The sequence below is a fragment of the Eumetopias jubatus genome, unplaced genomic scaffold (assembly GCF_037043125.1).
Source record: "Eumetopias jubatus isolate StellerSeaLion01/CBP00866 unplaced genomic scaffold, mEumJub1_p1.0 scaffold_3, whole genome shotgun sequence".
Taxonomy (NCBI): domain Eukaryota; kingdom Metazoa; phylum Chordata; class Mammalia; order Carnivora; family Otariidae; genus Eumetopias; species Eumetopias jubatus.
The window spans coordinates 1,455,207-1,475,746 of record NW_028274809.1 but is presented as its reverse complement, the minus strand read 5'-3'; the positions used below and the strand labels follow the sequence as shown (position 1 = coordinate 1,475,746).

Genomic DNA, 20,540 nt, shown 5'->3' with positions numbered 1-20,540 from the left:
AATGCGCTGCTGCTGACCCAGCTGCAAACACCCCTCCACATCACCCTTTAGGACTGTCAGGTTGTCCATCATGACCACATGGGGCTTCCGGGAGACTTCAGCAGTCGTGTCAGATCTTTTTAAACTCGGTGGTGGCCCCTTTCACCTCCCTCCCCTGCTCCGTGCCTATCAGGGCCCCTGCCGCCAGCAAACCTGACAGCCGCCAGAGTCACGGCCACCTCTGCCCATGTGGTCTGGGACACCCCCACTCCAAGTACCTTGCTGGAGGCGTACGTCATCAACGTGACCACCAGCCAGAGCACCAAGAGCCGCTACGTCCCTAACGGGAGGCTGACGTCCTACACGGTGCGGGACCTGCTGCCAGGACGGCGCTACCAGCTGTCGGTGACCGCCGTGCAGAGCACTGAGGGCGACCAACTGCACAGCGAGCCTGCTCACCTCTACATCATCACCTGTAAGTACGGTCCTGCAGGGACAGTGGGGCGGGGGCGGCCACTGATGGGGCCAGGAAGACGGCCCAGCCCCTCGTGCTCACTGCGGGCCCCCAGCAGGACAGCGGCCTGGGCTGCCCTCCTTGGGGTGTGGCATCCTTGCCCAGGAGACAGCTCAGCCCCAGCACCCGCACAGGCGACACTGTCCCAGTGACATCAGACAACCGCAAAGCAGGACTGTGTTCACACAGGAGAATTTGGGGGTGTGAAAATCGGTGAGGAGGTAAGGACTCATGGACAGTTAGTGCAGGGTCCGTGCACTGGGAATTTGTAGACATAAGCATATTGCTCCTGACCTTGTCCCCAGGGAGTGGCCTTGCAGCCAGGCCTGACCCACAAGGAGCCTCCGGGCAGAAGGATGGCCACAGGGAGGGGCGGCCTGGGAGAGGCAGGAAGGAAGACTCAGGTGGACAGGTGGAGGGGGGAAACAGCTGAGGAGCGCAGAGCCTCAGGCCACACGAAGGATGTGGTCTGCTCCTCAGTGCCCAGGAGGCCCACAGGGCCCCACCAGATCCTGCACAACCCTGCTGCTATGCTGGAGCACAGACATGCTGTGGGGAGATGGTGCATCCGGATGGATGCTTCGGGGAGGGCAACAGGGAGCAGGGTGGCGGACAGTGGCTGGGCCACAACAGAGCGCCAGAGAGCAGACACATGGGCACCTGGCAGGAGGGTCAGACCCTGCGCAGCTGCAGGCACACCTGCCTGAGGGAGGGCTGGGGGGCACAGTTAGGGCACAAGGACCCACAGAGAAGCCTTGCCCTCACTCTCCGGGCATGTTGGGGGGGGGCCTCTCTCAGGTGTTCTGTCAGGTCCAAGTGGCTGGCCATGCCCTGCAGGTGGAGATCTGCGGTCCAGGGTGGGCTAGACGAGCTGGCCCTGTGACTCCTGGGATGGGATGCAGGGGGTGGGCAGGGAGCAGGGCCTGGGGCTTCCTAGGAAGACACAAACCCACCATGAGGCCCCACAAAGCCACCATGAGGCCTTGGGGCCGCGCACGCCGTCTCCAGTGCTCCCCTCTGGGGGTGCCTGGCAGAACGAGACTTGAGCAGCCACCCACTCCTCCCACCCACCTGCAGCCTCGAGGGACGGCGCTGACAGACGCTGGCACAGGGAGGGACTACATCCCCGGGTGCTCAGAAACAGACCCCCGCCCGCACGCCTGCCAGAGCTGCGCCTGCTCAGTGACCGCGACGCACCTGAAACCCAGACCCCGGGCCCCAGGTGCAGCCTCGGCCATCCCCCCAGAGCGCGTGGCCCCAGGCATGTACTCCGCGGCGGTGACCCGTGGTGACTCCCTTGGCAGGTTCTCAGAGCTGGTGGACGGCAGAGGGCGAGTGAGTGCCAAGTTTGGGGGCTTGCCTGGCAAATCGGCCACCATGAGATCGCGTGAGTGCCTCGGCCAGCCCCAGGGGCCTCACTGCCACCTCCTCCTTGTCCCCGTGCACGATGAGGGACGAGCCCCTAACACCTGGACTTAAAGACCACCCCCAGCGCCCGATACCGCCTCCAGCAGGGATGCAACACCACGCAGGCCCTCACAGCTGCACGGGCTCACGGGGGCCTTCCCGACACAGCAGAATGGGTCGAAGTACAGCTGCTGGCAGGGCTCGGGGCCAGAAGGAGGTCTGAGGCGCGGAAGCCGGGCTTGCCAAGCCAGGAGTCACAGGGTAGCTTAGTGAGCAGGAAGCAGGAGAGCACGACACCATCTAACCCCTTGCTGCTCAAAGTGAGATCCTTGGACCAGCAGCACCAGCCTCGCCCGGGGCCCCTAGACGGGCAGGATCCCACCCAGAGCTGTGCAGTTGGAATCGGTCTTTAATAAGGAGCCAGGTGATTGGCATGCACATCACAGTCTGCGGACTGTACCTCTCCGTCACAGTAAGAGACCGTGTCCCGGGTTCAGATCCTGCTCAGCCTGGGCCAGCAGGACCACATGTGGCAGAGCAGTGGGCTGCTCGGCCTGGCCCCAGCAGCACAGGGCATGGGCAATGGGTCCAGATGGGCTGGCCCTTTCCCACAAGGCTTAGCAGGAGGGGGTGGGCCAGGCATCTGTCTGCAGCAGGTCTTGCCCAAGACCGTGGCACAGCAGGCCACGAGCAACATGCCCACTGGCCACCTCCCCCCGCCGCCCTCGCCAAAGGCCCTCAGGACCCCAGGCAGGGCAGCCGGGCCTCGTCCTCACCTGTAAATCAGGTCCTGTTCTCATGGAATTCCCTGGCACAGAACCTAACTACCAGTTTAGTGAAAATTTTCAACCAGCATAAACATTCCCAGGCCAGGGAAGAAAAGGGACAGCGATGAGCAGGTGGGGGCGTTGCAGCCCCGGCGACCAGAGGAGGAGCAGCAGAAGGGCTCACTGGACATGATGACCAGGAAGAGGTGTCTGGGAAGCTGGGCGGGCTGGGCTGTGACCCAGACACCCTCCTAAAGCCACAGAAGCAGTCATAAAAAGCCAAAGCGCACAGGCAGGGACCCCACAGAGAAGCTAACTTGCATATAGGGTTGGCCAAGTGCAAGGTCTGCCTGAGGGTAGATGTAGGGGGAGGAGGCACCATAGCCCCCAAGAAGCAGGGGTGGAGGGAGAGGAGAGCGGAATTTGACCATAAGAAGGACAGCACAGCATCAGCCACCTAGAAGGATGGGGCCACTGGGTCAGATAGGACATTTGGCCCAGCCTCGGGCCACTGGTGACCTTCACTAAAGCAGCACTGAGGTTCAGCAGGAGGGTGAGGGCTGGCCCCCACCTGGAGAAAAGCTGTCCTACTGGAGGCAGCTGTGGGGCCCAGGGGACTCTGTGCCCCAGTGGTGGGGATGGCCTGCAGATGAATGGGCCACACCGAGCCCTCACCACGGCAATCTCTATACCATGAGAGAGAGAAGCAGCTCAAGAAGGTGGCCCAGAAACAATCCTGGGCATGAGGCAGAAGGCTACGGGGCCAGCACGCTGGGACATTCTGATTTCTCCTAGAACCCACAGCTCCAGTGCAGCTTGAGAACACGGAGGAGACCCCCAAGCAGGTGCCTGAGCAGGTCAGCCTGGCCCTCCAGCTTCCTGAACATGGCAGTGACAAGGACATGGAAAGTAAGTCAGCAGGCATGGACTTGCAGCACTGAACATCCTAGGGGGCCTTAAGGACCATGGGGGGGGGCACCCATAGTGAAGAAGTGGGAGACTCAGCACCGCCCAAGGGGCAGCCAAGCACACCGTCCTAGAAAGGGTGGGGTGAACCACACCACACTTTTACAGACAAGGAACAAGCCTGAAGAGCAGACCCTCCCAAACTACCCAGGTCTGCCCCGGAGGGACTGGCCCTCCATTGCCGACAGCCCCTCCTTCCCTCCACGTAAAGCTGAGCTCACCCCTCGCCTCTCCACAGAGGAGATGTTGAGCAGGACGCAGCGGTCATGGAGGGGCAGCTGCTGAGCATGCTCCACATGGAGGATTGCTGGGCAGGCCACCACCCGTGCTCGGTGCAAGGGGCCAGCAGGGCCTTGCTGACCACACAGGGCACAGGGCCTGTCTGGTGAGACGGCGCAGAGACACTTCTACAGGACATTCTTACAGGGCATTTCACTTTTGGCACATGTTCCTTACACCAATTCAGATTCTGGCTCTACCTTCCCTCCTCTCTCTAACCCTTGGGGCTCTGTCCCTCCAGGGGCAGTTCTTCTAGGACCCAGTGGTTCAGACTGTGCTCCTGCATCAACCAGACCCCGAGGAAGGCAGGGTACTCGCTAAGGGTGAGCCAAGTGCCCAGGATGCCCCCTCTGAAGGCGCATCTCACCTGCAGACCTGCCTCAGGCTGCCCAAGGAGAGCTGCATCAAGAGCACCTGCGTCAGAGGGCGTGGCGGCAAATAAAGCCGCAGCCCAGCAGGCCCCCCTCCGGGTGTGAGGCCTGAAGCAGGAGTCGGCCCTGGTGAGCAGCAGGAGGGCTGGTCTGTGAGTCGACGCAGCCAGTGAATGATTCTCTTAGTTAAGGTGGGGTTCAGAGTAAAGACACGCATGTCGCTGTTGCTTCACAAGTGAAACAAGCACACATTTCATCAGACGGTTTGTGTTATGTTAGCCCTTCCCAATATCAGACGTTTCATTTCATAAAACTCAGGAACTAGTGGGATGTGAATGAACTCTCCTGGGTCCCTTCTGAGGGAGAGATGCAAGGTGGCACCAGACTGGCCCCAGATGTCCCTGCAGAGTCTGCAGCGTCTGCAAACGTGAGGGAGGCAGGCTGGCTGGGGGGGGGGGCAAAAGTGATTTTAGGTGATAAATAGGGAAAAAAATCATTAACAGCCCCCAGGTGTGCCCAGTGAATCATGGTTTTTCGCTCCTGTTACATCTAGTATGGGTCCATGACAGCCCCTTCTGTTTAGTTTAGTAAGTTAGCCTTTGCTAAGATGACGGCCTCAGATCTGGAAGCGGACCATGAACTAGAACGTGAATAGGAACTCGTATCTTGCTGCTGTCCCCCCGTGAACCTCGAGCCTGGATTCTGTGTTTATAGCCCCTCTGCTCTGCCGCACGGTGGGCAGAGGGGAGAAGGGCCCGCACTACATACCCTCGTGTGCCTGAACAGCTGTAGGTTTCTCGTTTCAAGGTGAGTGTCTGGCTGCGCACAGCCTCCCCGAAGTGTCCTCGCCCGCGTCTGCAGTGAGCTGGTCAGTGCTGCTGCGTGCGGCCACAGCTCACTCACTCACTACTGAGCGTCTGCTCCGCGGGTGACTTCACCCCAGCCTCATCGGCTTGGCTCGGCAGGGCCCTCAGCAGGGCCGCTCTGCTCTTTTTACATACATCTTCTTGCACATGTGCGAGAATACAAATGCTAGGGCTTGGGACGCCTGAAAGCCCAAATCACAAGAGAACCCTAGGCTGTTTTCTAAGTGAGGACATCAGTTTACGGTCCCACCAGCTGTGATCAAGAGACGTGGTTAATCCAGTCTCTCCAGACCTGATCTTGCCGGGTTTCCAGATCCTGCCAGCAGTATGGGTGTGAAGTGTGCCCCTTGGGATCTGGATTTGTGTCTTTTGGATGCTGATACGGTCAAGCATCTTTTCATTGGAATTGACCAAAGGCTCTGGGTCCACTGCTCTGTTGCACTGTTTGGACTTCCTGGAGCCAACACCAGGGGTTTCAACGGCACTATCTTTGGTGAGGCGAGGCTTGCTGTCCTGCAGTGCCCGCCTGCTCACTTTGACCTCAGTGTTGCCTGCTCTTGGTCCTTTGCATTTCTATAAAAGTTTACAATCAGCTTGTCGAGTCCCATCAAAGTACTTGTTTGTACTTTACCTGGCCAAGTGTTTGAGGCCCTCTATGCCTGAAAATGCTCTTAGTAGCTCTCCTATTTGAAGGGCAATTGGAGTGGGTATAAAATTCGAGGTTCAGAGGTCCTCTACCTTCAGTTCTTCAAACACTTCCCCTGTTATCTTCTGTCCAGTGCTGCTGTCCATGGGTGTCAGTCTTGCTCTTGTTTCCTTGTAGGTTATCTGCTCACTTCCTCTGGAAGCTGTTAGACTTTCCTTTCTCACAGAAAGAAGGATCTCCAGAGAGCCCTAGACACCCAACGAGCACAATTAACACTCTTGACTGGCATTTCCTCATCAGGCAATTCTCCAGGTTAGGGCCACACCTTCAAGCTCCTAGGGGAAGCTCATGGAGGAGGGTCCCCAAGATTGTAACCTGCCACCATGCGGATCTGGAGTGGACACTGAGGCTGTCAAAGAATTCTTTCTGTTTTCCCCAAATTCTCACCCCATCGGGGCTTTGGAACTCTCCTGGTTTTATCCCCTGGACACCGGAGAGAGGCAGGCAGTTTCCACCCTTGGGCGATAGCAGGCAAGGGCAGAGCTTAAGTCTCTGTACTCGGTAACTTATTGTCACATAGGAGCCACCCACTGCCACCACCCAGACTGCAGTCCTACCCCTGCTCCCACCCTATTCAAAACAGCCATCTCTCTGGGCTTGTTTTTTTGTTTTCTTGGTTTTTTTACTTTAATGGGGATGTGTGTCATGATAAACTCAGGATTCAGGGGGGCTGACTTCACAGGATGAGGCTATAGTGGGCAGTGCCCTGGTAGAAACCCCACTGCTTCAGGAACTGCAGGTTTCAGGCCTTAGCTGCCCAGGAATGGAACGAATTATCAGTCAGGCTCTGCAGCCTGGTGCCCCAGTTACAAAGAGTGAGTACTACTGGCACAGGCTCACAGGTTCTAAGTACCCCTGCACACTGCCATGTCCTGTAAGGTTGTCATAAAATATCTCCGGACAATTGTTTATAGTGTCTAAATTTCATGTCCTATTTGACACCCATTCTCAAACTTACTACAAAGCAATGGTAATCAGGTCAGTGAGATACTGGCACAAAGACTTACGATAAATGGAATAGAATTGAGAGTCAAAAAATAAACCCATACATCTGTGGTCAACTGATTTCAACAAGGGGCTAAGACCATTCAATGGAGGAAGGAACAGTCTTCAACCAGTGGTGCTGGGAACACTGGATATCCACATGCAAAAGAATGAAGTCAGATCCCTACCTCACATCATATACAAAATTAACTAAAAATAGATCAAATACCTAAACCTAAGAATTAAAACTATAAAACTCTTAGAAAAAAACAGACATAAATCTTCATGACCTTGGATTTGGCAAAAGATTTTAGATATGACACCAAAAGCATGAGCAACAAAAGACGAAAAAAAGACAGACTGGACTCCCTCAAAATGTAAAGCTTTTTGTGCTTCAAAGGATGCCATCAAGGAATGAGAAGGCAACCCACAGAATGACAGAAAATATTTGCAAATCATATACCTGAAAGACATTTGTATCTAAAATATATAAGGAACTCATACGACCGAATAAAAGGAAATAATCCAATTAAGAAATAGGCAAAGGATCTGAACACTTATTTCTCCAACGAAGATACACAAATGGCCAACAAGCCCATGAAAAAGATGACTGACATCATCAGTCATCAGGGAAATGCTAATCAAGGCCACAATGAGACGCCACTTCATAGTCACTAGGATGGCTGGAATGAAGAGATGCAACAAGCACAGTGAGGATGTGTAGAAGCTGGACCTCAAACACTGCTGGTGGGAATGCAGAGTGGTACAGCTGCTCTGGGGTAAAAAAACAGTCTGGTAGTTCCTCAAAGAATTAAACACAGAGTTATCATATGACCCAAAAAATCCCACTCCTAGGTATATACCCAAGAGAAATGAAAACAGATGCCCACACAGGGTCTTGTACATGAATGTTCGTAATAGCATTATGCACCATTGCCAAAAGATGGAAACAACCAAAATGTCCACTGGCTGAAGAATGGATAAACAAAATGTGATCTATCCACATGATGGATATTATCCGACCATACGAAGTCCTGACACAAACTACAAGATGAACCTTGAAAACATCATACTAAGTAAAGAAGCTAGTCACAAAGGGCTCCATATAATATTATTCCATTCATATGAGTCCAGAATAGGGAAATCTACAGCGACAGAACGTAGACCAGTGGTTGCTTGGGACTGAGGGTAGGGGTAGAGGTATGGGGGGGGTGACAGCTAAAGGGAAAATGATAAAAACATTCCAAAACTGATTACTGTGATGGATGTACATATCTTTGAATATGCTAAAAACTTAAAATGGGTGAATTATATGGTATGTATCTTATATCTCAATAAAGCAGTTTTTAAAATGTAATGTGCAGAACAGTGTCTAGGGTATCCACTTTGTGTAGGAAAGTGGGAAGGGAAATATGAATATACCTATTTTCTTATATTTAAAAAGAAATAAAATTAATAAAATGGTTATATGAGGAAGGAAAGAACAAGGAAGTAAAAGTATGGAGATGGATGCTAGACTTCTCCGAATGGATCTGTATAGTTTACATTTTAGAACCAAGAAAAAAAATTTTAATGACACACATAAAAAGCAAGACCTAAACATTGAAAGCAAACTGAAATAAACTCCTTTATCATGTTGATGGCATAACCACACAGGAAAAAGGTATTTCAAGTGATTTTAAAAACAGCTTTCTGACTATTCATTCCTAGAGGGATATATTCTAAGAAAAATTCTTATTACAAGAAGAACACCAAGAAATTTAAAGTGGCACTCAAAGCTCTTAATGCTAGTACTGGTAATATTTTTTTTAGAACTGTTACATCTACATTGTGGGATAATGAAAATAATTATATCAATGTCACCAAGATTTTCAGTGTAAAGAAATACAACATAAAATCAAGGAAGTTAAGGGGTACCTGGGAGGCTCATTCAGTTGAGCATCTGACTTCAGCTCAGGTCATGATCTCAGGGTCCTGGAATCAGGCCCTGAGTGGGGCTGCTCGCTGAGCAGGGAGTCTGCTTGTCCCTCTGCCCTTTCCCCACGCCACTCATTCTCTCTCTCTCAAATAAAATCTTCTTAAAAAATTAAAAATTTTTGAGAGGCTGCTGGGAAGGTGGCAGAGTAGGATGACCCTGGGCTCACCTCTTGCCACGTGGCCGCCTAGACAGCACCCATGTTGGCATAAATAACCCAGAAAGCAGCCCAAAAACTGGCAGAACAGACTCCACAGCCTGGCACAGACAAGAGGCCACAAAGAAGCAGATCCGCCACCTCCAATCACTCTGGGCAAGATCCCGTCAAAGCGGTGCCACAAGCCTGGCAGTGTGTGCGCAGTGCAGACAAGGTCAGCACCACTCCAAAGTGAGTCCTGCCCCAGGGAGAGTGGAAGATAACCACACACCCGTCTGACTGTGACCCCAGCAGTGGGCTGGGGGCAGGCAGCTGGTCTGACTGCAGGCCCCACCCACCAACAAAAGCTTCTCCGGGGACAACACAGGGAAAGTGCCTGCAGTTTGGTGCTACTGCATCTCTGGCAAACACCTAGTCTGACTCGACTCAAGCCCAAGACAACCCCAGACAGGCCCAGTAACACCACGGGCACCAGACTCTGCCCTCAACATGCAAACAGTCATAGCAGGCTGGACTGAAGGCAAACACGTCCCAGCCACAACGGTAGGACACCCCAGGAGCAACACACATAGGAGACACCCCCTGAAGTACTATTTTCTGGTGAAAAGGAGACATTGCGCTGCAGAACCTCTTCTTCATAAAGCCACTACTTTTAAGTGTAGGAGACATAGCTGACTCTCCTAACACAGAGAAACAGACAACGCAAGAGACAGAATGAGGAGACAGAGGAGTATGTCCCAAATGAAAGAGTGGAACAAAATAAGAGCAGGAGACCTAAGTGAAATGGAGATAAGTAATATGTCTGATAGCGAATTTAAAGTAATGCTCATAAAGATACTTGCTAGAATTGAGAAAGGAGTGCAGGACCTCCATGAGACCCTCCACCAAGAGATAGGAGACGAAAAAAAGACCAATTAGAGCTACTGGACTCACTAAATGGAAATAAAAATAGACCACCTGAATAAATAGCAAGCAAGAGGAAGCAGAAGAACAGATCAGCCGCCTGGAGGACAGAGTCGTGGAAAGTAATCAAGCCAAGCAGATGAGTGGGAAAAGAAATACACAAAAGAGAAGAGACCCAGGGAACTGAGTGACACTGTCAAGCATAACGGTCGCATGATAGGGATCCCAGAAGGAGGAGAGCGAGAAAAGGGGGCAGAAGATTTGTCTGAAGAAATAATAGCCAAAAACTTCTTGAATCTGGGGAAGGAAAGAAATCCAGATCCAGGAGGCACAGAGAGCCCCCAACACAACCAACCCAAAGAGGTCTGCACCAAGACACAAAGTAAATAAGATGGCTGAAAGTAGTGAGAAAGAGAGAATTTTAAAAGCAGCCAAGAGAAAGGAAAGCAGTGACATACAAGGGAAACCCCATATGGCTATTGGTGGATTTTTCAGCAGAAACTGCAGGCCAGAAGAAAACAGCATGATAAATTCCAACTGCTAAAACAAAAAAATCTACAGCCAAGAATACTCCATCCAGCAAGGCTTTCATTCAGAATAGAAGGAGAGAGAGAGTTTCCCAGAAAAACAAAAGTTAAGGGAATTCATGACCAGGAGCAAAACCAGCCACATCCCCATCATACACAATGCCATAGGCCAGGGGGTCCCAAATTCACAGTCCCGCCGCCCTCCTGCCCAAGTCAGCATGCACTGCCTGCCACCTGCTCAATGCCAAGTCAACACGCCTCCACCTCAGGTTACCAGCGGCTCAAACTGACACTCTTTCCCTCAAATTCCAGCCCCTGTGCTCAAGTTTGTGCACAAAAGTGGGCATAATTATAACAGCAGAATGAAGCAACCCAAACAGTGACACTATTTCTGTGGACTATAGAATGGATAAAAAGAGTGTGCAAGGCTGAGAACATCTCCAACAAGCACATCAAAAAACAATACATACAGCATGATTCCAGTTAGGAAAAAAAAACAAACCTGGGAAGAATAAAACAAGATGAAATCAGAGAGAGAGACAAACCATAAGAGACTCTTATGCATAGGAAAGAAACTGAGGGTTGTTCGGGGAGGGGCTGGGGAAACTGGGGGATGGGCATGAAGGAGGGCACGTGATGGAACGAGCACTGGTGTTCTATGCAACTGATGACTCACTGACCTCTACCTCTGAAACTAATAATACACTGTATGTTAATTAACTGAATTTAAATAAAAACAGGAAACCCCCCAAAAAATTAAAAAAAATTTTTTTAAATCAAGGAAGTTAAGTAAAAGTCCTGTGTTTCCCTTAACTATTTCTTTTTAAAGATTTTATTTATTTACCTGACAGAGAGAGAGAGAGAGCACAAGTAGGCAGAGCGGCAGGCAGAGGCAGAGGGAGAGGGAGAAGCAGGCTCTCGCTGAGCAGGGAGCCCAACGCAGGGCTCGATCCCAGGATCCCGGGATCACGACCCAAGCTGAAGGCAGCCACCCAACCTACTGAGCCACCCAGGAGCCCCTCCCTTAACTATTGATATAAGCGAACAATTTGTTTATTTTATTTTTAAATCTAAGTTCCTAGTTCTGTCTACTGAAAAGGCCTCAAGCACTGACACCCCAGGAGCAGTGAGCACCTTGGCCACCCAGACTGTGGGCTCTAGGTGCCCAATAAAAGGAACCAGAGGTCTTTGAGAAGTGGCTGATTCCAAGCCTGAAGAAGAATATGGACAAAACGTGCCCAGGACGTACTTGTAAAACAAGCAAACTTTTCAAAAACAACTGGGATTGTGTCTAAAGGGCACAGGAGTCAACCCGGAAGGCTCCCACAGGCTGAGGATGAATAATTGGGGCATCGAAAAGACTAATGGCAGCAGCAGACTGACCCTCTTCAAACACATAAGAATCTATGAGTTCATGATGACGCTGAAAGAAAGCACAATGTGCTGGTCCCTAGAGCAGGCTGGGGACCAACGCTTACTTTGCAAGTGTACAAATCAAGGACAGGAATGAAGCATTTGTCTGGCCTTGCCTGGATGGACTATAATTCAGGGTGACCACGTGGTGGGCAAGGGAAAACAGGTCTTCATAGAAGACTTTCTGGCTAGAGAGAGAGAAGAGTGACAGGCTGGGTTAGATGCGGCCCTCGTGAGATGATGGATCTGCGACCTAGACTCAAGACCTCCATGGCCACTCGAGCCGTCTGGTGCAGAGCCCATCAGAATTTTCTCCTGGATTAATCAGGCTGCCAATGCTGAACCAGTGATCGGTCCTCATATCACTAAAGCTGGAACTGGAGACCTGTCATGCCTCCTGGAGTGGGTGAACGGTGAAGCAGTCCTGCAAAGACCGCGTGAACCTGAATCCTATCAAGCCCCTCTCTCTGATTATTGGTTTACAGGAAATGTGGCGATGGGGGATGAGTTAATGCCACAAGAAAGCATAAAGTAAAATCCAGGAGGGGCATTCTACAGGACAAATGACCTGGTTTCTCTAATAAATGCAGAGGGGAAAAAAAATAAATGCAGAGGCGAGGAAGATAAAAAGTTACAGATTAAGAGACACATCAAACTACAGCAGTGTGTCCTTATGAACCCTAATGAGATCAGACCAGCTGGAAATGAGGTTTTAAGATGATTGGGGAAACCTGAACAAGGACTGCAAATTCTTAGGGTACTAAGGAGCTACTGCTGATTTCCCAATAACAGCATTGTGCTTATATAAAAGTTTGTAAAGTCTGTACATATTAGACAGTTGCTGTATTTAAAGGTGAAATGGTTTCTGTGAACCGCTTTGAAATTCTTTAACAAGAGAAAGAGAGGGGCACAGAGAAATGGAAATGTTGACAGGCCTCCTTCTGGGGTCCTGGCAACTAACTGTTCGTGGCTTGTCCGCAGACACCCCTGGGAACTGTTCAGAAAACCCCTGTCAGAACGGAGGCACCTGCGTGCCAGGTGTGGATACCCACAGCTGTGACTGCAACCCGGGATTCAAAGGCAGACGCTGTGAGCTTGGTGAGTCGGGGACCACTCCCTCCCATGGGGACCATCAGGGCTTCAAGACACTTGTCACAGCAGGCTATTCTGGGCCCACTGGGCCCAGGGTGGCTTTGCCATAAGGACCTCAAACCTCGAGGTGCCAGGACAGGGACCCAGCCTCAGTGCCCCAGACTTCCGAGTGCCCACGTAGGGATACTGAGAGGCAGTGAGCCACTCAGCCTCTCACTGCCCCGAACCGCCAGGGTGAACGGTGCTGCCCAGACAAGTTCGGGGCGGGGGGGGGGGGGGGTCTGGGGGCAGCCAGAAAGCAAAGGACATGGAGCGCCCCAGAGCCAGAGGTGGGTACAGGGGGCTCTTTGGTTCAGGGGCCAGACGTGGTGGTAAGAGGACAAAAAGCCACAGGCCTCCCTCCCTAAGAAGAATGTGGGACTGAAGATGGGAGGTGGGTGGACAGGAGCCCCCACCCCAGCTGCACCATCCCAACGCCTGTCAAGAGACTCCCGCCAGCCCTAAGGGAAAGCAGCCTGGGGGCTTCCAGGACTCAAGCAGCCCCCGAGGTTGCAGGAAGGGTGCCGTCCCAGGGTGCATGAAGAGCGCTTTCTCAGCATGGCGTCCCTGTAAGCCCCTTTTCCTTTGTGCCGGCAGCCTGTAAAAAGGTGCCCCAGCCCTGCACTCGGCTCTTCTCAGAAACAAAGGCCGTGCCGGTCTGGGAAGGAGGTGCCTGTCACCACATGTAAGTTTCTTTCCTGCTTTCACCACATTTGTGGAAAGTTCCTGACTTCCAGAAGTGCCTTCACAAAGTCCAGCACACCCACGCTCATAAGCCCTGAGGAGCTCTAGGGGTCAGGGTCGCACGGGGGTTTGCACCCATTCCCTCCACGTGGCGAATCCGGAGGCACTGAGCCTGTGCAGGGAATGACAGTCTCCCGGCTCCTGAGCCCCAGGGCCTGCTTTCCCTCGAGTGGCATCAGTCCCTCGCCACTGGATGGCAGGGCCATGGATACATCGATGCCAGGAGATGCCATTCCTATCCTCTCTGCTTCAGAGCCCCCTGGAAAGATCAACAGCAGCACGGGGGAACTCGAGTCTCCGCCCTGCCGTGAAGTCAGGACATTCATGCCTGTTTCCCCATCTGTAAAATGGGCTGTAGAGGGAGAGCTTGCCTGGCTCACCTCATAGGACCTTTCCTGCTAACACTCTGTGACTCTGTGGTTCACACTTACAATCTATTCAGTCCGCAAATTCTTAAAAGCACCTACTGTGTGCCAGGCACAGCTCTACACACTCAGCACATGCCAGTGAACAGAACCCGCCCAAGCCCTGCCCTCGCGATCGTCACATTCCAGACAAGGGAAGCCGTGCACAAGGAGCAGGAGGATGTTATGTAGTGTTCTAGAAGGCGGTCAGGGCTGGGGAAAAGGAAGAGATGAAGAGTTGGGCCCAGGAGAGCCAGGGTTGGGGACAGGGAGGGGCCGGCTGCAGCATTAAACAGGGTGTCAAGGGAAGCCTCACGGAAACATGACATTGAACAGACATGGAGGGGGTGAGGGATATCTGAGGGAAGAACATTCCAGAAAGTCAAATTATCAGTTGCCAAGGCCCAAAATCAGGAGCATGTCTGCTTGTCTGAGGAGCAGCAAGTTGGGGCTGGAGGGGAGCAAGGGGGAGCGGTAGTCGGGCAGGGCAGGGGGAATCCAGCAGGGCTTTGGAGGCCCTTGTAAGGACTCTGGCATGTGTTTTTTTGAAATGGGGAGCTGCTGAGGATGCCAAGCCGAGGAGTGAACTGTTCGATTACGTGTCTGAAGGTCATTCTGGGTGGGATGCAGGGAAACCATGCAGAAGGCTTGATTTGAACTTGGACATGAAGCCCGACTTACCCCAGAGCAGGAAAACACAGGGCATCCTGATCTGCACTGGGCCCTGAGGATCCATGTGTACAGACCGTCTGAATCTGGGTTCTGTGGAATGGCAGCCCTAATCCGCAGTGCCCCCCGCCCTGTTCCAACTGTACCAGTGACCCCAGTACCTGCTAGTGACCTGCTAGGACCACCAAGTACCTGACAACAAGAGCCCCGGACCCATCAACAGCTTCCCATACTTTCACTCTAAACCATATGCGTCTGAACATCACGTTCTTGTATTCGGCTTTACATCGGACATCTCCAGTTTTTACTGGAGTGTCTACATCATTTACACATTACTGTAATGACTGATGTGATTGGGTTTAAATGCACCATATTGCTGTGTGCTTTCTATGTGTCCCATCTGATTTTTCCTTTTTTTCTCTTTTCCTGCCTACTTTGGGATTAATTGTTCCTTAGGCTTCTAACTTGCCAGCACTGTTGGTTCCCTGGTTACACCTGTCTGGTCTAAGCCTCTAGTAGCTGCTGTGGGTTTGCAATATGCCCCTGCAAGCCCCATATCCGCTGGCTGTGCTCTCCCACCTCAGTGTCCCGGAAGGGCCCCTGCAGCAGTGGGCTCCATTTCCCCTCGCACTCCCAGCTCTCCAAGCCGGACGCGCTACTCGCACATAGTCCATGACCCACACAGTATAGTATGTTTGACCTCAAAGACAACTATCCTTGTAAAAACTGCTGAGTGTCGAACGTCTTTTGTTCTTCCTTCCGTGTCTGCCATTCCCGGCACCTGGTATTCCTTGAGACCTGAGATGCCCTCGGGTGCCACTGGCCTTTGCCCCCAGAATTCACTGTGACATTTCATGTACTGCAGGTCTGCCGGTGATGAATCCTCTCTGCTTTGGTCTGTGTGTAAAGGGTTCTATTTCACCTTCATTTCTGGAGGATCTGTTTGCCGAACATAGACTTCCTGGCTGGCAACTGTGTTCTTCCCCTCGGCGCCCGAGCGTGGCCGTTCCGGGTCTTCTGACTAGGTGTGGCTGTGCTCACTCTCAGCTACGAGCGCGCGCCTGGCCCCACGACTGCTCTGACATCTCCCCTTCGCTACTGTTGTTGGGAAACTAACTGTGGTGTGCCGTGCCGCGGCCGTGTGTGTGTGTGTCTGCTCACAAGAGCTTGTTAAGCTTCTATCTCTGGGGTCTTGGCTTTCACCAAATCTGGAAAATGGGGGCCATTAGTTCTTCAGGTGTTTTTCCCGTCTGTCTGCTTCTCTCCTCTCCTGCAACTCCAGTCACACAGGTGTCAGACTGACACCGTCCTTCTACTTCGCTGTGCCTTGATTCCACAGCTGGGCCTCTGCGTTCCATGGTCTGTCCTCGGCACTGTCGTTAGAAACCTGCCACTCAGCCCATTCAGCGAGACCTTCACTTCACACTCTGGTTCCTCTCATCTCTAGAAATCCCATCTAGTTCTTTCTTGGACCCTCTGTTTCTCTTCTCATCACTGAACAGGTGGGAGCAAATTTGTAGCACATGTTTTAAGGGTCTTGTCTGCTGTTCCCGCCATTCCTCTCACCTCTGGGTGTCTTTCTACTCAATTATTGTTTGCTGCTTATGGGTCACATTTTCTTGATGCTTTGTATGAGCCTTTGAATATCTTGTCATTTTTTTTTGTTGGATGCTGGACATTTTAACCTTTGGGTCCTGAATGCTAAGTTTTGTGTTTATTTCCCAGAATGTTTAGTTTTGTCTACAAGGCGGTTAATTTTAGTCTGAGCCTTTGGAAGCCTCTTTTAGGGTGGTTTAACCTTTATTCTGGGTTAATTTTGCCCTACTTCTAAGCCACGGCCTTCCTGGAGTTTCTGTTTTACGAATGGACTGCAGGAGCTCTGCTGTTCAGCTTCTCGGTAGTTCTCCTTGCCCAGCCTCACAGGGTTCTACCTATGCACGCACAGCTTCATCTTCAGGGGAATCCCTGTCCCAGCCCCAGGAGCTGTTCCTCTGCATAGCTCCCTCCTCCCCAGCGCCCCACAGACTCCAGCTGCCTCTGCCTCCTCAATTCAGTGTGACCCCAGCTTGGCTTCTACCCCACCCCCTCCCCCTACCACCACCCTGCAATGTAATCCAAAAAGTGCTTCTGGACCGAATTCTAGGGAGATCAGAGCTCATTTCATGTTTCCTTTCTCTCAAGAATCACAGTCTTGCACTGCTTTCGAACATCTGAAAAGAACTGCTTTTCATATTTTGTCCAATTCTCTGGTTGTTCATATTGGGGGTTAATTCCAGATCCAGTTACTGCCTGATGGCCAAAAGCGGAAGTCTCACCAAAGGCTTAAATCCCAAGGGCTCTCCCACACTGAGCATGAGTTGGAGCTTTGCCCATCAAACTCCCTGGATCTCTCTTTTCAACAGCTCTGACATTTGAGAGCTTTAACAAGAACAAAAACACTTTCCTATTCCACTACCATCTACAAATTTGTGAGAGAGGTAGTATGAGTGACTCCCATTGCACACAAAACTGAGGTCTAAGCTCCAGAGACATGCTCAAAGTGGACTAGTTAATAAATGGGAGGCAGGGCTAGAAGTCAACACTGCCCACATTGAACACCTGCGTCTCCAGGGCTCTCAAACTTCTCTAAGAACTACTCATAGGACCCAGGAGTGAGCTTGTACTGTCTCAAGTCCAGCACCGACCGGACTGCCTCAAGCAGAACATGTCCTTGAAATTTCTTATTTTATCTCTTAATATCACAATATTTTATCCACACTCCTCAAAATGTACACTTAAAATGGATGTATCTTATGTAAATCATACCTAAGTTATTTTTTTTAAATTATAGGACTTTTATGTTGGACATTTTAACACATCCCTATGAGGTAAAGTTTTATTAAGAAAATAATGGCCTTTCCCTCAAACACCTGCACAGTGACCTGTGGGTGCGCGTAGCCTAGCTGAAGCAGCTGGGCAACATTCTGCTCTAGTTTCTGGCTTTACACAACTTTCTCGTGACACAGGTACAAGAGAGTCTACAAAGTGCACCAGGACATCTGCTTCAAAGAGAGCTGTGAAAGCACAAGCATCAAGAAAACCCCAAACAGGTGCCATCTCAGGGAGGAGGCCCACACTGTGTCCTGCCTGTAGTTCACAGGGTAACGGGGCAAGCGTGGCCCTGGGGACTGAACACTGGGGGGCGCCACAGTCCTGTGGGCCAAGCCAGGCTGTCTTGTCTAAACGTGCAGCCCCGCACAACAGGGCTCCACTTAGAAACTGCGTGCACATACGTGTACATATGAACACGTACAGATCAGTATAGCTGGGTATGGTGGGTGCTGAGGGAGATCACACACTGTGGGTGCTGGGGGATCACATGGTGGGTGTCAGGGGTTCACATGGTAGGTGCTGGGGGGTCACATAGTGGGTGCTGTGGGGGTCACACAGTGTGCTGGGGGAGATCACACAGTGTGCCGGGGGGAGATCACATGGTGGGTGCTAGGGGTTCACACAGTGGGTGCTGGGGGGGGTCACATGGTGGGTGCTGGGGAGATCATACAGAGAGTGCTGGGGGGTCACATGGTGGGTGCTGGGGGGTTCACATGGTGAGTGCTGGGAGGGGATCACATGGTGGGTGCTGGGGGGTGACATGGTGGGTGCTGGGGGGAGATCACATGGTGGGTGTTGGGGAGATCACACAGTGGGTGCTGGGAGGGGATCATATGGGTACTGGGGGGTCATATCGTGGGTGCTGGCGGGGTCACACGGTAGGTGTTGGGGGGTCACACACGGTGGGTGCTGGGGGGGAGATCACATGGGTGCTGGGGGGGTCACATGGTGGGTGCTGGGGAGATCTGCGGGAGGGGTCACACGGTGGGTGCTGGGAGGGGATCATAGTGGGTGCTGGGGGGGTCACACAGTGGGTACTGGGGATCACTCCGGTACTAGAATGGAAGCATGGAACATTACTGACAGACGCAAATATGTAACTATAAATATGGTAAATCTCTACTTTTTATTCACTCACAGCCAGGTTCTTTCTCCAAAGGGCTCAAGGGAGTCACAGGAATTACATAATGCGCTGCATGAATGCGTTAGGTGCCTTCCCAACAGCGGAGCCCTCACCCCAGCCACTCTGCGGACCCATCAGTAGCCACACCCCCTAGGGCTTGCATTACTGAGTGTCAGGGAATGCGGTTCAACATCTGCTTAACCAAGCACTGTACCTGTGTCCTCCACTTTCCTTCTTCTACACCCTGCTTTCCCTCCTCATGACTCACAGCCAGCCAAGGGGGTGCACACAGACTAAACTGCTAATCCCTGCATCAGTGTCTCACTGACGGTGTTCCCCAAAATGGAGTACATGTGAGGCAAAGACAGGACATCGGCAGGCAGCCTGGGTTCCAGGTACACCTTCTTTTTCATAAACCACCTTTCTCTATTGCAGGAAACACAGTAACAGTCCAACACTGAAGAAGTCTTAGGGTACAGGTACGTTCCCCACCATGGCTGGCAGAGCTGTGGGAAAGCTAGAGCGGCTGTCCCAGCATGTGGCCTCTGGGAGAGCTGCTGTCTACTTGGGGAGCTCAGCTGTGCCCTCTTTATTACAAATTCCCAGGCCAGGAGTTTCATAATTCCCTGAGGGGGTTAAAATGGGAGAGAAAAAAATACCTAAGGCCTCCCAACAGACATAAACCAGGTACACATGCATCTCTAGGTGGAAATGAGGGTGTCTGGGGGTGAGGACGAACCCCACTCACCTCAGGCAAACGGAGAAACCCCTTTCCCCTCAGCAGCAACAGCTGGGGTGGGGGCAGGGCTGAGCACTCAGGGAGGTGGGACCTAGAAGGGCTGCTGGGAGGGGTGGCAGCAGGGGAGGGGTGGGGAGGAGAGGACGTCGGGAGGGGCCTGGGATGCCCATATGTAGGAGTGCAGGCGTTCAAGGGAGGGCCTCCCAGACCCTGAGAACTGCAACCTGTTGAAAGAAACAATGGGGGGTAGGGCCTTGATCACGTAACTTTGGGGAAATCCTGAAGACTCTCCCACTGGGGAATTCCCAGTGGACACAGGAATCCTAAGCATTCGGAATCCTAGAATCCTAATTCTATTCCTGCTTAACCTGGCATTTCCCAAAGTCTTCTGGCAACTCAACACCATCCAACCCTTACTCTCCCCACTCTGTCAAAGTCTTCATCACAGTCGGGGAGATATTGGGTTGAACCATGGCGATCCATCTACAACCCATACTCAGTCTCACACTGAGCGCAGTTTCTTGTCGACAAGATGTCACCGGGAACGAAGGAGGAATTTAGCTGGCCTAGGGCAGCTTACTCCTATCACTCCATAAATGAGCCTCAAAGTCCACATTCCTGGTGTTGAGAGGACAGTGAGGCACCCTGGGAGACAAGCAGCTTCGGGAATAGGCTACACTGTCTTATGGGGCTGAGGAAACGAAAGAGAAATGTTACTCAGAACCTTTACAAACAAGCCGAAGCAAAGGAGCTTCACAGGTGTAGACTGACACCACGGGAAGAATGTCCGCACCAGCCAAGCCGGGAAGGCCAAGGCTGGGATCCGCAGGGCGTGGCCTTGGCAGCCAACCCCGGGCAGCCTCTTCCAGAAGCCTCTGCGTTCAGCCCGTCTCCTCACAAGCATTACTTCCCCTCCCTCACATCTCATGCTCCCAAGACACACAAATCCGAAACATGCTCCACAGCTCATAAACAATTCACTACTAGGACTAAGAACCCACAAACATAATCTGGGTTTGAAATATTTACATCACACTAAGTCACC

The 20,540-nt window shown here is 52.0% G+C and overlaps 1 protein-coding gene across 2 annotated transcripts in view; it reads left to right on the top strand.

The window, feature by feature from the left end:
* Positions 1-20,540, top strand: part of SNED1 (sushi, nidogen and EGF like domains 1) — an 85,518-nt gene that overhangs the window by 60,925 nt on the left and 4,053 nt on the right. Inside the window, exons 23-30 of one of the 2 annotated variants that reach the window (XM_028105201.2) lie at positions 173-454; positions 1,571-1,715; positions 1,798-1,880; positions 3,463-3,576; positions 12,796-12,912; positions 13,543-13,630; positions 17,768-17,851; positions 19,192-19,235. In XM_028105201.2, the coding sequence (XP_027961002.1) occupies positions 173-454; positions 1,571-1,715; positions 1,798-1,880; positions 3,463-3,576; positions 12,796-12,912; positions 13,543-13,630; positions 17,768-17,851; positions 19,192-19,228 (950 nt within the window). In that variant the 3' untranslated portion in view covers positions 19,229-19,235. Of the gene's footprint in view, positions 1-172; positions 455-1,570; positions 1,716-1,797; positions 1,881-3,462; positions 3,577-12,795; positions 12,913-13,542; positions 13,631-17,767; positions 18,082-19,191; positions 19,236-20,540 lie in introns of those variants that run through there. The other variant, XM_028105200.2, reaches the window with a different exon arrangement.